This window comes from Aspergillus bombycis (genome assembly GCF_001792695.1).
Source record: "Aspergillus bombycis strain NRRL26010 chromosome Unknown contig00012, whole genome shotgun sequence".
NCBI classification, from domain to species: Eukaryota; Fungi; Ascomycota; class Eurotiomycetes; order Eurotiales; family Aspergillaceae; genus Aspergillus; species Aspergillus bombycis.
This window is the reverse complement of record NW_019170014.1, coordinates 100,333-116,164: the sequence shown is the minus strand read 5'-3', so window position 1 is coordinate 116,164 and position 15,832 is coordinate 100,333. Positions and strand designations below refer to the sequence as shown.

At 49.2% G+C, this 15,832-nt stretch overlaps 7 protein-coding genes across 7 annotated transcripts; 1 reads left to right on the top strand and 6 right to left on the bottom strand.

The window, feature by feature from the left end:
• Nucleotides 1-814: 814 nt before the first annotated feature.
• ABOM_003115 (uncharacterized protein) lies at nucleotides 815-1,323 on the bottom strand (the record flags this gene model as incomplete). The annotated part of the gene is made up of 2 exons (XM_022530245.1): nucleotides 815-1,227; nucleotides 1,287-1,323. 2 exons carry the CDS (start codon nucleotides 1,321-1,323, stop codon nucleotides 815-817), a joined length of 450 nt encoding a protein of 149 aa, XP_022392687.1.
• A 568-nt stretch (nucleotides 1,324-1,891) lies between these two features.
• ABOM_003114 (aromatic alcohol reductase) lies at nucleotides 1,892-3,104 on the bottom strand (the record flags this gene model as incomplete). Its single annotated transcript, XM_022530244.1, has 4 exons — nucleotides 1,892-2,167; nucleotides 2,259-2,591; nucleotides 2,660-2,944; nucleotides 3,012-3,104. 4 exons carry the CDS (start codon nucleotides 3,102-3,104, stop codon nucleotides 1,892-1,894), a joined length of 987 nt encoding a protein of 328 aa, XP_022392647.1.
• Nucleotides 3,105-3,725: 621 nt separating this feature from the next.
• ABOM_003113 (alkene reductase) lies at nucleotides 3,726-4,844 on the top strand (the record flags this gene model as incomplete). The annotated part of the gene is made up of 1 exon (XM_022530243.1): nucleotides 3,726-4,844. One exon carries the CDS (start codon nucleotides 3,726-3,728, stop codon nucleotides 4,842-4,844), a length of 1,119 nt encoding a protein of 372 aa, XP_022392652.1.
• Nucleotides 4,845-6,299: 1,455 nt separating this feature from the next.
• On the bottom strand, nucleotides 6,300-6,959 carry ABOM_003112 (uncharacterized protein; the record flags this gene model as incomplete). The annotated part of the gene is made up of 1 exon (XM_022530242.1): nucleotides 6,300-6,959. One exon carries the CDS (start codon nucleotides 6,957-6,959, stop codon nucleotides 6,300-6,302), a length of 660 nt encoding a protein of 219 aa, XP_022392611.1.
• Nucleotides 6,960-7,259: 300 nt separating this feature from the next.
• On the bottom strand, nucleotides 7,260-7,967 carry ABOM_003111 (bZIP transcription factor; the record flags this gene model as incomplete). Its single annotated transcript, XM_022530241.1, has 2 exons — nucleotides 7,260-7,639; nucleotides 7,703-7,967. The coding sequence occupies 2 exons, from the start codon at nucleotides 7,965-7,967 to the stop codon at nucleotides 7,260-7,262; spliced, it is 645 nt and encodes a 214-aa protein (XP_022392651.1).
• Nucleotides 7,968-9,214: 1,247 nt separating this feature from the next.
• Nucleotides 9,215-10,294, bottom strand: ABOM_003110 (putative allergen Asp F4-like; the record flags this gene model as incomplete). The annotated part of the gene is made up of 1 exon (XM_022530240.1): nucleotides 9,215-10,294. The coding sequence occupies one exon, from the start codon at nucleotides 10,292-10,294 to the stop codon at nucleotides 9,215-9,217; it is 1,080 nt and encodes a 359-aa protein (XP_022392650.1).
• A 2,939-nt stretch (nucleotides 10,295-13,233) lies between these two features.
• Nucleotides 13,234-14,823, bottom strand: ABOM_003109 (pepsin-like aspartic protease; the record flags this gene model as incomplete). Its single annotated transcript, XM_022530239.1, has 3 exons — nucleotides 13,234-14,198; nucleotides 14,263-14,584; nucleotides 14,650-14,823. The coding sequence occupies 3 exons, from the start codon at nucleotides 14,821-14,823 to the stop codon at nucleotides 13,234-13,236; spliced, it is 1,461 nt and encodes a 486-aa protein (XP_022392725.1).
• Between the last annotated feature and the right edge of the window lie 1,009 nt (nucleotides 14,824-15,832).

Genomic DNA, 15,832 nt, shown 5'->3' with positions numbered 1-15,832 from the left:
CATCATTTCTTATTAGCAGAATATCGCATATGTCATTAATGTCCATTTTACTTTCTATCTCCAAGTCCCTCGGAATAAATCCGGTTGGCCAAAAGTTAATGTTAAGCTTAATCCTGCTCGGCTATACTACTACCTAGTACCGAGCACGGATCATATCTTATATTCAACTGCTTGAACACAGGGTTAGTCATTAGACTGTTGTTTAGTCAGGCTTCGTCAGGGCCATGCCTGTGCATTTTGCTTATAGTTTATCGGTGTCTAGATTCCTCGGTGAGTTTTTACTTCGGCGTTTGTCAAACATCTGCGCCCGTTTATGGCTAGTGTATAAAGGAGTCAAAGTGTGGCTGTAATGACGGTATAGAGAATTGATTATATTGACCATGCTATGATTCAGAGTATCAGTCACGGAGATTAAAGTCATGGTACAAAAATAGTATTCTTTTTATCATTTTCCCCTGGCAACCATCGTCATTCTCATGTAATTTGTATATACTGACAAGCCTCCATCACAAACATCAACCGTCGCAATCGCCTTTAATTCACATCGTCAACCCATACTGTCCAACCCACAAACAGTCTACTCTACTTTATCCATAAACCCGTGCTATGACAGTTTCGGAGGCAATAATGTTCCTCAAATTCCAAGTACAATTTATGCAGCATGAAAGAATATCCAAGACTCATTTTAAGCCAGGGACATCTGATCCTAGCAGCCTTGGTGAAACAAGCAATCATGCAGCACCCACCGACAAAAAACAACAATCACGATAACGTCGACAAACTGCACCCCTGGAGAACATCCCTTGACATTCACTTAGGCGTTCCCCATACCCACCAACTCCCACACAACATCAACAGCCCTCCTGAACTTAGCCTGCTGCGCCTTAGAAGGTTGGATATCGCTCTGGTCTCCCCCACACCCTTGCGGCCCACCATTATACCATTCGAGATCATCACTGCCCCAGGTAATAGAAGTGTCCAGTTGATAGATATCCTCCGACCCCGCCGGATCCTCCATTGGCAAGTCTTTCAGAATCCCATAAAGCTCAGTTACAAGACTCTCTACATCTCCATCTGACGCGTCGAGGGCTTTCTCAGGTTGCTGTTGAATCCCCGGCTGACCATCTGGCCGGGTAGCTTGGCTGACGATAATATTCGAGCTCTCGGCGCTTTTGACCAAGGTCAGAATCGCAGATGGAGTGGGGGGTGCGAAACCTCCTTGGATACCTTCGTTCGAAGTTTGTCAGATTACAGCGAGCAGTTTTGAGGATGGGACAATGACTCACCCTTCTGCAGTCTGATAGTGTACTCTGAAGGAGCCATTGCTATGAAAGATAGATGGATCTGGATAATGTGTTGTATGTATAATAGAGTGGTGTTATGTATGAATGATCAATGATCAATGATCAATGATTCTAAGCCAGCCCCGCAATTTGCCCCTCTTATTTAATATACCAGACGTGTCTTGGCAAGGCGGGAGCGCTACGTCATCTTGCATCTTGCTAGATTGAATGAATTGTAGGGTAGTAGTACTAGTGGATAAAGGATTTTGGTCGGGGTGAAGGGAGTATTGTCAAGTGGACTATAGTGTGGTTCCCCTCAGGGAATCGTTCGTCTGAGCGGGAAACAGCTTGTGGAGTAAGGTTGAGTCGATCGGCGAACACCAATTAATGGATAGGGTTTGAGCAGAATACGTGTGTTAGTTGACATAAGTAGAATGGTTGAACGTCGGCGCTGAATCCGTAAGTCCATTACTTCGAACGGCGCTCGCCGCACTAACGTGAAACTCTCTAGGCTAGCCAGGATTTAGGGCTTCGGGGCGACCAACTGTCCACTGGAGACGAGCATGCTCATCACGGTGGTCGATGTGGGATTAAGTGGAAGAGGTCTCTTATTTAGAGAAACTCTGGTAAACGCCCTTTGCCTTTCCTTCCAGGACCTCTTTGACATATTCCTCCAGTTTGGTAAACTTAAAGTCTGGATATAAATCCTTGCCGTTGAGATACCCGAGGTACTCAGCATACTCGGGGGTATTGTCCCCACGAATACCCCAAGAAAAGAATAGCTGGGACGTTATGAGTGCGGCTAATGCACTGGGATCGGTTGGTTCCTTCTTGAGTGCACTGCGAGCCTCCTGAATGCGTGCATCCGCATCTCTCTCGGACATCTGAGAGGTAAAACATCAAGTCAGCACCTCCCATTTAAATTAATAGTTTCGAAAGAGAGAAGTAGAGGAAGAAATAAATAGAGAGACAGACATATCTGCGTTCAAGCTTTTCTCCGCTCAGCTTCTCCAGCAAGTCATACACTTGGTTCCTCGTGTAAATCTCATTATAGACGTGCACTTTCTTATTCAAAGTGCGTGGGTCTGCAATTACCCGAGCGACATAGCGTCCCACATCCCTGATATCGGCCAGAGCACTCGGCACGTTTCCATCCAGCCCAATGGGTAGATCGGGCTGGGTCGATGGGAGAATATAGTCAATGCGGCCCGAAGGCAGACGGGGAAGCGTTATCTGGAACCACCAGCCCACGTCGAGGTACGTGTAAGGGAGGCGAATTTTCTGGATATGGTTCAGGTTCTCTTCTTTCTGTGATGGATGAACGTCAGTAAGACGACGCGACTTGTGTAATCATACTCTTTCTACGCGGGTTCTACCTTCTCCCGAAAGTCCACAACCCCTCTCGGAGGTACCACAATCATAAAAGCGGACTGGACAAACCGCTTCACGCCTGCAGCCTTGGCCGCATTGGCCAGCGGGATCTCTTCCGCAAGGCTCCCAAAGTATATAGCGGAGATGACCACATCGATGCCAGCGAGAGCTTGCACGAGCTGCTCCGGTGGCCCGCTCAAGTTCACAGGAACGACAGTAATCCCCCTGCTTTTCAGATTGGCATTGACTGGTTTGTCAATCGACTCGGGCCGTGTGAGTGCGGTAATCTCCTATTGTTATAATGTGCCTTGATTAGAGTCACTCAAGTCGGATCATGCATATATTTTCACTACTTACAAACTTAGGGCTGGACGAACTAAGCAACCCTTCCACAATGGACTGCCCTGTTTCACCGCTCGCGCCCACTATTGCGACTTTGACAGAGGCCATGATGAAATGCCTCAACTGGAGGAATGTTGAAAGAAAGGATGGGTATGGGATTTTCCATGGCTCCTTGGATACCCCCTTATATAACCTCCCATCATCCTCTGCGACGATTGTTTTTAGCTCATGCTCCTTTAGATTGACATCACCACAGGGCGCTCCCAGGAAGTCCCTCGGTCACTAGCAACCAGACTTAAGAATTAATCAGCATTAATCAGCACAGCTTCAGAATAAAGTAATGAATGTTCCAGAAAATGCGCCACTTTTTAAGGTTAAATCCTAGCAAATATGGAGTGCTGATTGCCCAAGGTGGCGTTGGGAGAATGTCCCTGCCCAGGGCGGAATATAATTTCCGCTCATGGCATCTAATAAATTCCTAGCAAAACAGCAACTCAACGACCCACATGAGGGCCAAATTGAGATATATTTGAGGATCTGATGGAGTTATTGTAATCAAGCTTCGCTGACAAACTGGTCTGCAAAACTGATCCGGTGGTCAAGGGCATGGGGCCTTAAAACATAAATAGCCAATTCCTCTCCATTCGGCCCTCATCATGATCCACTATTATTATCACACCGAGAGACTTGGTTTACTGCCCTCCCTTTACCCTTGATCCGCTTACAACGATGTCTGAGAGTCGCTTATTTGAGCCGCTGGAGGTGGGGACCGTTCAGCTGAAGCACCGTATGGTCATGGCTCCTTTGACCAGATTCAGAGCCGACGCTGACCATATCCCACTCCCCATCGTTGCGGACTACTATGCCCAGCGGGCGTCTGTGCCGGGCACACTGATGATAAGCGAAGCCACATTCATCTCCAAGCGTGCTGGTGGCTATCCCAACGTCCCTGGAATCTGGAACTCAGACCAAATGGCTGCATGGAGAAAGGTCACCGATGCTGTTCACCAGAAGGGGAGTGCTATTTTCCTGCAGCTCTGGGCCCTGGGCCGTGTCGCTGTCCCTGACGTTGCAAAGGCTGAAGGGTTCGACATCGTCAGTTCCAGCCCGACCCCTGATTCGGGATCCCCGGTACCGAGGGCGTTGAGTAAAGAGGAAATCCAAGGTTTCATCAGCGACTACGTGCAGGCTGCCAGGAACGCGATGGACGCGGGCTTCGATGGGGTGGAAATCCACGGCGCGGGTGGCTATCTGATCGACCAATTTACGCAAGACAACTGCAACAAGCGTGAGGATGAATATGGCGGCAGCATCGAGAACCGGTCTCGATTTATCCTCGAAGTCGTCAGTGCTGTGACAGATGCTGTTGGTTCGGAAAGAGTTGGAGTGCGATTGTCGCCGTGGCAAAGATACCAGGGCATGAGGATGGCCAACCCCGTTCCGCAGTTCCTACATGTGATCCGAGGATTGAAGGAACTCGACCTGGCGTATCTCCATCTTATCGAAGCTCGCGTTTGCGGTAACGTCGACAGTGAGGATAATGATAAGAACAACGTCTTTGTCGAAGCCTGGGAGAACTCAAGCCCTGTGATACTTGCGGGTGGATTCACACCCGCTTCCGCGAAAGCCGTCGTGGACGACGAGTTCGAGGCCAGAAACGTCATGATTGCCTTTGGTCGGCATTATATCTCGAATCCAGATCTACCGTTTAGAATCTGGAAAGGTCTCGAGTTGAACTCCTATCATCGGGATACGTTTTACCGGCCGATGTCGAGTGAGGGGTATGTTGACTATAGATTCAGTACGGAATTTGAGAGTAATGGCAGATCAGCGAGCGGTTGCTCTTAGAGGTGGGTTCCATTGAGGCATGGAAATCATGTATCTTTATTCTATAGTATCTTTCTCTTGTCTAGACGGTTTCTTTACTTCGGACCGAATCCGGGAACAGAAAGTCGTACGGTTTCCGCAGAAAACTAGTGAATGATGCATTTTGGTCTACGTGGAGGGAGTACAGTCTAATGAACTAGAGTATGGTTCCACAAGGGAACGGCTTGGATTATGATCTAGGGCTTGGACGATTAGGGTGTGGATGGATTTATTTTATACTGGACAAGGAGCTCTGGCGCTAGGCCTATCCGGGATGGCTATGGGCAAGCCTGGTTTTCTTGATAGGATCTATACAGCGGCTACTTTATGATGGTTCAAGCTTGGATATCAGACACTTTGTATAGTGATTATGATGCAATAACATCCACTCTAGTTCAGATTCAGCAGGTGAGGTCATTGGTGTCATTCAGGCCGTCACAAATACGCCAGGATATTCACGGTAGATGCCTGGTAATGTTTCACCAACAACACTATCCTGCTAGCCAACACAACTTCGTACATTTTTCATCATTGGTGTATACGGTATGCTCCAACAACAAATAACAAGCAATGTCTATATATACCCTATCTCCAATGTACATAATCATCATTACACCATGTATGGACAATCCCACAGCAACAACCAGAACACAATTCTCAGAGATGGACACAAACACTGGCCACATAACAAATATTCTCAGAGATATCATCCACCTGCTACGAAGCCACCAAACAACCAAAAAAAAGAAAACCAAAGCAGACTTTATCGAAGGTGAATTATGCGCACTAGTCGAGGTAGGGGTCATTCCTAGTGCGGACCAAAAATAAAGTCAACAACCTCACATCACCCGACGAAATCAAACCCTTGCTCGAATACAGTACGGAAAGGATCGAACGGCTGCTCGAGGAGCTACGGGCATATGCCGCCGTCGACAGGATCGGGATTTCTGTTGACAGAAATTCCCGTATGCGTGATATCGCGTCTTCTTTCTATGCAACTAGAATCCGGCTGTGTATAATTGATATTCGGAAACATTGGTGGATGCTGTTGGCCAATGGTACGGGGCCATCTTGGGGGGGATTTGGAGAGGGATGTGGAGGAGCTCGTTTATGAGTATGATGGAGCAGAGGTTGCATCGGATAAGATCGACGGGGTGTTTTTTCTGAGTTCGGAAGATTGGTGTAGATAGATGCTCTGGCCGAACGAGGTTGGCTTGTATTGTGGTAAGTTCAGCTTTTGCTTGTTGAGCTTCCAATTCATTGTTATGTCCGGCAATCGGACCAGTTTGATACGGGATACAAGGCTCATGTCTTGAGTCGTCTTTATCAACAGGAACATGATATGCGTTGTGTGATAGATATACTCAAGTATTGTCCTCCAGTAGATCGAAAGTTATCCTTCCCTGCTCTGGAACTTCGTTCTAAGCACGAGTACAGTCATCTGAAAACCTGCACCACACTCAACGGTGCATAGAAAGAAAAGCCCATGAAGCTGCGGCAGGTTCGAAACGTCAAAGAGTCGAGAGGCTTGGGATACGTCAGGCGCAGCTGTACGTCCGGTCTAAGCGGAATACCCTTTGCTGCAATATCAACGTTTGGGTCGTAGAGCTCTGGATACGTGCCAAAGAAAGCAGGATCCATCTTGTAGTGTGATATTCCGCGATCGATATTCAGCTTCTGGAAGACAGCCCGAGCATACTCTGGGGACAAGAAAAGAGCAGCAGCATCCGGAGCAGGAAGCACGGCAGAGGGCTGAGGCTCAGTTCCCTGTGTCATGGAAGGGATATTAGCGATCACATCGATCACTTGGATGTAGGCCGTTACAGCGGGAGCGCCCATGATGAAATCCGCCATGTTCGCCTCGATGACATAGCTGCTGACGGTGTCGCAGCATATTTGGTCAATCTGAGGGTTCGCTGCGTGCAGGCGAATGAGTCGGTTTTGGATCGAGGGGAATGGTATCCAGTCAATGACCCGAGGGTATTGTTGTTGCAAGTGCACTTCCGTAGGTCTGTATTGCTCGTGTACCTTTATTAACGTCCCTGTGCAGGGATGGATCTGCCATTTTGTCAAGTCGACAATGTGGTAGAAGCGCATCTTCGCATACTACTCCATCACGTCCGGCTGGGTTATACTGTTGAACAGGGAGAGCACCATGAGGACCTGTTGGTAGAAGATGCACCAGTACGATCGGCACTATGGCCAAGAAGGAGTGCTTCCTAAGACAACCCACGGCTGTGGAGAAGGCTCGAATAACAGCCTAATGAGATCCAACTTACTCTTCAGCAATTGCTGAAGTACTTGAATGTGATCCGAGAATGGAGAATTGGATTCGGGCTAATCCTTGCCCAGCGTGATACTAAATTGCTGGCTGCATGATAAAGCACTCGCGTATGGTTACAGGCCCATTTGATACTCGAAAGACCAGATATTCGGCAGTTGTTGGCTCAAGCTGTTTGCATATGGCGGAAGATTTGCCAGGGAAAGGATAGCATGATTGAACTCTGGCAATGAGCTATCACACCCCGCTAGAGCTTCATAGAGAGGCCGAGGCATAACGTCTACAGGATCATCTAGACCTGATGAATCTTGTATCGCGACAGTGTGAGTCGCACGGGAACTTGATGTGCCCCATGCAGAATAACTGTCGGCTGCCATAGCCACATCTATGTCCCTAAGAGTTTCTTGTTCTGAAGAAGCAGAGTCAGTCGTGTCCACCTTGTCCGTAAATGCAGCCTGAGATGGTGTATCAAATACAGACGACACGGAGCCGAGAGCTTGCACCGTCGTGATGACTCTAGATAGCTTCGACTGGACATCAATAAGCTGTCTTCACAGACATGCGTTTTCCTCCCGTAGCGCATGGATAATCTCATCCTGCGGCCGATCTCCTGAGTCGGCACGGTCCCGGAGAGTCCTCAGATACTCTGCTTGTCGACGACGGAATGTCCGCTGGGCCAGGCGATTCCGGAGTTTCTTCAAAATATCTATTGAGTGATTGAACAGAGCCATGACGGTGGTAGAAACATACCGTTTCTCCTGATCGTAATCCGTGCCATCCAGCTTTCTCTTGCTGCTTTGGCGGGTGGACTTACTTGAACTCATGGACATCAAACCTTCTCAGCAAAATTCAGACAAGTGTAATTGGCTTGCACACAAAGAGTCATGGACGGTCTGTTTATCAGAAGGAGTGGGATTGTTTCAAAACTAGGGCACGTATTCCTGATATCGATCGGGTTTCGGCAATATTGATAGGCTTTGAAGTGTTCTATCGAACGGAAATATTACCTGCCAAATTGAAGCGAGAAGAAATGCTGTCGTATAGCAAAGTTGACCAGGGTAACTCTATATCTACAAGAGTATGTCCATAATGTTCTGAGAACATGAACTCGTAAGTTCGATTCGCTAATGCAATACCTATCGCCAAATATTGCACATACCAGCTCGTGTTCTTTGCTCAGTGCCATTGAGTGTGGAAAGATATGTGCCACTTCTAAGTTTTGTGTCCTTTGTCGCTCTGCGTGTAAGGATTGGCTGTCGTCATCCGTGCATGCAGAACCGTTTATCTTTAGTCGTCTCATTGCGCCCATCCGAGAAAACTGTCTAGTAACGACACATCGATGTCTGTCTCGTGTGAGACAGTCTTCTCTCATAGAATCAAGGCGTTCAATGGTCCCGAGACCGGATTGATCACACGGTTGGCGGTCGGAGAGATCCCCAGGTGTCGTGCGAGGGGTCTTCGTCGCTAACGCCTTCACTAAATAAAATCAGTATCACGTGTATTAGAACAGGGGACATTTGATGCTGGAGACGTGACCCATCACGACGCAGCTGGTAGACTGTGTGCATCTCAGCTTCCTCAGACTGCCAAGATTTCGGTGCTTTGAGCTTGCTTGTCTCGGGGTTTTGTTCGAAGAGGGATGTGAGCTGACCCACAGCCATTGGGCCATGGAGAAAGATCTCGGGTATGCTTTGTTTGCTGAGTTTGGAAAGTGTGCCTAAGTCATACCTCAACAGGAGAAAAGAAGGCAACCGCCCAACTGGAATATACTATATCAGGAGAGTTATCTCCGAACAAGTCGGCGGTAGCATATCCCACACAACCAGCAATGCCGGTGGAGACCTGATCTAAGTTTGTCTTCGGAGATCCACCGGATGATCGTCTATTTTATGCATATGCAGGTTTACTAAAATCCGAGCAGCCGGGTGCACTTGGGGTTGATACACTTGAGATCTGGAAAGCCCGATTGACATGCGCAGAACAAATGAGATCAGATACATCTATCCATCCATATATATACACTCTTCCGGTTGACAAGCTATATATACACAGGTCGATGCGTATTTACAAATCATGCGCTATAATCCACAACAGCCACTAAGCGCACCGCATCCGTGTTGAGCGAACCACCAATGCCGTCCACCGAGGCCTCCGCCTTGGTATACGCGTTGGTCACCGTTGACGCCCCAGAAGTGATCGTGGAGCAGGTTTCTCCGTTGTGGTTACAGATTTTCATTCCCTGGACGCTCTGTCCAGCCGCCTGCGCCTGAATAGCCGAGACATCCCATCCAGACCAGCCGTCATTGATGGTGCTTCCGAAGTCGAACTCTCCCCAGGTGCACGAGTATCCGCCGTAATCATCTGTCGGGAGCGAAGAGCCCTTCGCCGCACCCCAGCCTCCCTGTGAGTCCTCGTCGAAGGCGACATATTTCGTTTCGCCGGCGCCCAAGGTGAAGTTCAGAGCTGAATGACCGTACCAGCCGTCCATCTTACCATCGGGGCCGATCTTGTTCCAGAAAACGACGGTCCAGTCGTCGGTGTTGCTGCCGGTAAACTGGACGACATACTGGTATTGGTATGCAGCACTGGCGCTTACTTCGATGATGTTGCTGCCCCAGGGGCTGCCGACGTTGCCGCTGTACTCGATGCCGCTACCACTGGAGTTGGTGCGCGCTCCGAACCCACTGGTGGAGAACTCTCCACTGGAGGGAGTGGATGTCCAGCTGGTGGATCCTCCTGAGACGGTGGTGCTGGCCGCTGGGGTGCTGGTTGGTGCGATGCTCTCGGCACTGGGGATAAGAGAAGGGGTAGTACTGGAGACGCCGATGCTGGCGCCGAGGTCAATGCTTATCACATCTTCGTGGGTATCAGCAGGGGTGATTTCGGCTGCTGCTGCCGCCGCGGTAGTGGTGCTACTGGAGGCTGGGGCCGGGGCTTCGGCCACGGGCTGGCCGGTAATAGTAGTGGTGACGGTGACGACATCCAGGTCGACAACGGTCTTAACTTCCAAATCTCTGGCTTTCAGGTCCGCCCTCGGGCCTTGCAAATCCGGATGAGTGGGATGATGTGTGTGCCGACGCTGGTGGCCATGGAGGCGAGCCAGGCCCGAGTCGGCAATGGCAACGAACAAAAGGAATGACTTCCACTGCATGGTGGATGATATCGAGAAAAGGAGTGTTAGTAGACCAGCTAAAAAGGAGCGAAAAACTATCCAAGCTAAACGTTCAACAGCCAAGCAGCGGGCGCGTTGCGCGGTGTATATAACACTGCCGGTCGACGGAACAACTCCCAGTTTTCCGTACTAAGTGGAGTCCGAAATATCAATCGTCAGCACCAAGACCGAATATCCATGATGGGATGAGGGCCAAGGCTTTTCGCTGCGTTTCGAATCACACCGTCGGGGCGACTAACCGTAGTGTCGAATGGATAGCCCCAAGTCGGACAGCCAAACGAACAGCATCTGAAACGCTCGCAAGTCCTTCGATGGTTAAAAATGGGCGACTACCTCTTGCAGACACGTATTGTGGCTTCCAGTGGCATCTAGCGCGCGCGTTGATTGTTGATGTTCTCCACAATCTTACATTCAGGCACGAACATGCCATTCGCCCCTACGCAACGGCGCCCCTTGCGTCGTCACCTGCCTCGACCAGTCAACGTCTGTCGTTATCCATGCTTTCGCCATGTCTCCCGCGAATCAGAAACCTACGTCACCGATGCCCCAGTGCGCTGTTGCATCGAGTCATGTCGGGATTGGTTGTGGTATTTTCTGGCGCGACACTGTGGCTCTGCTGCCGGCATAGTTCGTGGTGGGGGTGACCACTTCAGCGGTCCAGACTATTCGACACATTAGCAAAAGCTTGTCACGGCCCAGGCAGACAAATTCCGATCTCACGGGAGTTATTCGCGGGTGCGAATGACGAATTGAGTTGTGGTTGAGTCCTCCCTTGTTTACTCTGACAGACGGGAATCTCAGATCGATCGGCAACACGTGTGGCGCATATTGATTCCGTTCGCGACTCACACAGGAGTTTCTCCAAGACGCGATTGAAGGAGTCGAGAATTCACTTGGGTTAACAAAGAACTCGACTAAACGTAAAGAAGAACAGCCGAAAATTCGGGGCTAATCAACAGTGGGTCCGGCATACGTATACGCCTCGACTCGAATCCTCAGCCACCAATCGATGAACTGCACACGAGGAGTCGGGTAAGAACTGTGATCAAATACGGAGATTGGATGACGAACACATCACTGGGAGCGCTATCCTCTATTTCATTGTATTGTCTTAATTTTTTGCAATGTGTACGGAGTCGTACTTATTATATGGATGGTCTTCAGGGCTCCCTATCGTTTTCAAAACATGGAAAACATGTGTACCAACCATAACCGTCGCGTCACAGCTAAAACGGGGTATTTCCATCCATCAAAACCATGATACCATGAATCACGATTCGAAGAGGAAAGTTTATTTTTACCGTTCAACTTTACTTGTACTGAACTTTACCCACCCAAAAGCCTTTCCGGTTCTTGGAAACGATTTTTTTGCCCCTCTATTTCGGTCTGCGATAGTAGGGCTGGTGTGGGCATATGTCACCACTCACCGCGAGTCCAGACCATGCTCAACCCTATCCGAGGGCTTGTGAGACGTGATTTATCACAATAACCTCGAATGGGCCCTGGGGGCGATATTCGAAGCTTTTCCCGTGGAAAGACCGTAGGCATCCATGGATCCGTGGCTGTCACTAGCCTATCATACCAATACTGTTTGATCTTTATGCTAACTACAGTCATCCTTAATGTCCCTGTCATCTCTGACTTGTTTCATAACCTGGCCAATACGTTCTTCACGGGGCTATTGGTCCTTTCGTGGAGTGTGCCTCGCCGTCGTGACTCTACCAGTGGCATTCTACCTGTCGATGTTGATGTTGACACCTCATTTTGGCAGTGAGTCTACAGTAGGGAGAGATAAATGGACGGACATGCTATTAGCATACGTCGGGAACCAATCATCATGCCAAGGATTGAAGAGAAGAGGAAGAAAGGTATGAATCAAGTAAAGCGAGGTGATTGTACGTCTAGCATATTGCTGGGATGAACGGAATAAACACAAGCACGAAGCTCACTTCGAAACCCTCAATCTTGCGATAAAAGGCTTGTTATGTCGAAATATGCGTAAGGTCAGCGATTCAGTTTCTTCAATTTATTCGGAATACATCTTCCCTAGTTATCAACCCCGCAGCCCATCCGTATATATACTATCTAAAAGCTCCACAACTAGATCAGCTCCCCCAATATACACCCCATTAACCTCAAAAAACAAAAAAAAAAAATAAAAAAAAAGGGCATACGCCCGCAATCCCCATACACATAATCTCATCTCTAAAGATCGCTACACTGCTCGCAAAAACAGCCACCCGGCCCTATGATTCACTCTGCCAGATCCCCTTTGGGGTTACTTTCAAGCCGCTGAAGAGTTCTTCTAAATGGGTAGTGTGGTTGGTCAAGGGTGTGGAGTTCCAAAGTGGTGAGAGCGAATATGTTGATAGGGGCGCAGGTGTGTGTTGCTGTCGGGGAGAGGATGGGGAGGAAGGGCTATAGGGAGGTAGGTTAGGGCTGGTTCCCCAGTATGGCCGTAATAGTCTTTCTTTTTCTTTACTTTTTCTTTTTCTTTTTGTTTATTGGTGTTGTTGGAATTAAGGGGCACGATGGCGATGGGTTCTTGATCCTCGGTAAAGGGGGGGGTGAGATGGCAATGGGGGAGTAATTATTATAGGTGATTTACGTGAACTTTGAATGATTGTGATGTTGGGATCATCTCCAGCGGTTTGCGTCCTATACATGGCGGGGGTTAGGGATATAATTCGCAAGTGAGGGTTTATGGAGCTCGAGTATATTTTGGTATTTCGAGAATGAATAACATGGAACTAGAGAATTGGGGAATTTATCTCGTCAATTGGTATATGAACAGGGCATATGTACAGAGATGTTCGGTTTAACATTATATAGTGCAATATCCTCATCTTCCATAGTTATTAATCATGCAATCCACCACGTCGGCAATACTTCGATGTACAGTCACAACAGAAGAATCATTACAAGGCAAGCAGAAGACCAGCACCCGCCAGGCCAGAGAGAAGATGTCTCGTGTTGCTGGTCGGCAAGGCTGCCATGCCGCTCGAGGAGGTGGTCTCAGCGGCGCCAGAATCGGTCGACCCCGTAGCAGTGGGTTTCGTACCACCGATCGTGATGGTATGCACAATGTCAGTGCCGGATGCAACGGTAGCCGAAGTGACGGGGGACTCGACCGGGGTGGCGCCGGGCACGGCGCTGGTGCCGGTGCCGATCTCCAAAATGTCGTCTTCCTCGGGAGAGAAGTTGGTGTTGGCCAGAGAGATCTCGTTGTTACCGAGGTCATACACGACGTATGCGCTGCGCAGGAAGGTGTCTCCCAGGATATACATGGCGTCCTGGCTGTCTCCGCCGGGGACCACGCCGAAGGTGCAGGTTCCCTTGGGGAAGTCCCTGCCAACGACATTCAGGACCAGTTCGCTGATTCCGACGGCGATGGTGGCACCGGAGAAGTCAAAATTCACGGTATAATCCTTTTCCATGAGGTCGCAGTCAACATATGCCAGTCCGTCGTCCTCGAGGAAGGTAGCGTTGAATTTCTTGTAGAGCGAGTCAACGAGCGAGTTAGGCAGATATGTTAAGGTGGTACCGGAGTCGAGCAACGACACTATCGGAAGCGACGTCGAGTAATCATCGGACTCCTTGCCGTGTTCCACAGAAATGTTCGTCAAGGTAACAGCTAGATAGGAATATCCTCCAAGAGTGCGCACGATGGGAATAGTCTGCAGTTCGCCTTTGTACTTGGCCTTGTTAACGCCACCGAAGAGAATCGACCCCCGACTCGCTGCGGGATCATTAAGCCACAGGCTGTAGGCGGGCGATTTAATGGCTCCACTATTGACCAGGGCTTGGGGTAGATTGGCGTATGTTTTGCCTTCATGTGAAGCTTCGTTGGTGAGAGTGTCATAAGCTACACCGACGATACCCTCTGACGAACGTGAAAATCAACGGTTAGCAAGAGATATTTCTATAAATGACAAGAGAGAACCCACGTGTGGTCGTAGTTGATTCAGCAACACCAAATTGCATATCGTCCACATGCACATCACCCAGGCCGAGTTTATCAGTGGCGTAGTAACCGTAGGCGTTTGTGCCATCGCCGTAGGTTGCATTGAAATCAACATCCAGGCTCTTGTATGTCGAGGATGCGTCGGGATCATACAAGCCAAAAGGTTTGCATGGATTAGTCTGGGACGAACAATAGGACGAGTTGGCGACATTCACCCAGAGGTCACTGCTGCCAGTATCCAAAGCGACCGCGAACTGCTGCGCCGGCGTTCCTAGCGTCAGGTTTAGGATATAGAAACTATCATACTATCCAACTGCATTAGTCATATTTCACAGGTGGTTAGCAACACGGAGCGGGATCGGAGACATACGTAGTTTATGAGTGGCAGATCCAGCGTCGAATCTCTCTTCTGCAAGCCCCCTGCATGTTGCTTACGCTCGATAGGCAGCTCGACGGTGGCCGGAGTATCACGCCTGTGAAGCGAGAGGGCGTTCACGCACGACAAGACCGTTAAAGCAACGGGTAGGAAAGACGGGCCCAGCATCGTGAAATCAATATAACCCACACTTCCTCTAGGCTTTGGCACAACTTCTCCAGCAGACGAGGAAAAGGGCGGGGTGGTGGGCAAGCCTTATAAGTTGGAAATTGTTGCCTCCACTTATGACATCGGATGGGGCGGAAACCCCGAGCGGTAGTATTGGGGAGATGTGCAAATTTCCATAGCTCCCACCTAGGGCGAATAGCGTATAATGCAGATGTAACATTGGCCGTTAGAGTAGGACAGCCAGTCACCTACGATATGCAGCACCAATGGCCCCGGGCTAAGCAATGCATGGCAAGACTACGAACCAGTCAGGCAGAAGCCGGATCACCGGCGCCAAAGTCTTAGAAAGCGAGACATGATAGCAGTGCTTAGTCCGTGCTAGTTCGGACCGGTTTGCTAATAGATAGCTGCACCCTGGTGAGAATACAGGGTCTAATTTGGAACTGTGGTCCAATTGTAAGCTTGTCCTGATTAATTATGTTGACCTAACCGAGTCATCCGGAGTGTAAAGTCCGCCGGTGGAGCCGTGGATGGGCTCATAGGCATCCCGATTGGTAAATTTGCCGTCTCTTCTGGAGCATACCCACGATCCGAAAAACGAGTGTCGATACCCTTGCCATATCTGGATTGACATTTCAGCCTCCAGTTGCCTCCTTTTCTACTTTCTCTGACCCAGGAACACCTTCCAAGCCAGGAAAATGAAGCTAAGTTGACGGGGAGGTCGGGCAGATTTTTCTCCATGGTTCAAATGGCTGTGGGTCAGCTAATCTCCCCTTCGGATAAAAGTCTGAGACAAGCTCCAAGAACCAAAATCTTAGCAATCCTAATAGGTTGGCAGGCGATTAGCCATCTTGGCATAGTATAAGTAGGAGATGACTGTCCTAAAAGGTCCTGGCAGCGTTGAAGGAAGCAAACAAAATCGCCTCTTGCTTGTTGCCGGGGGGCGACATGCAATCTCCCGAATGAGGTCACATTCTCAACCCCAGATCTAGACTGCCGAGAAAAATCC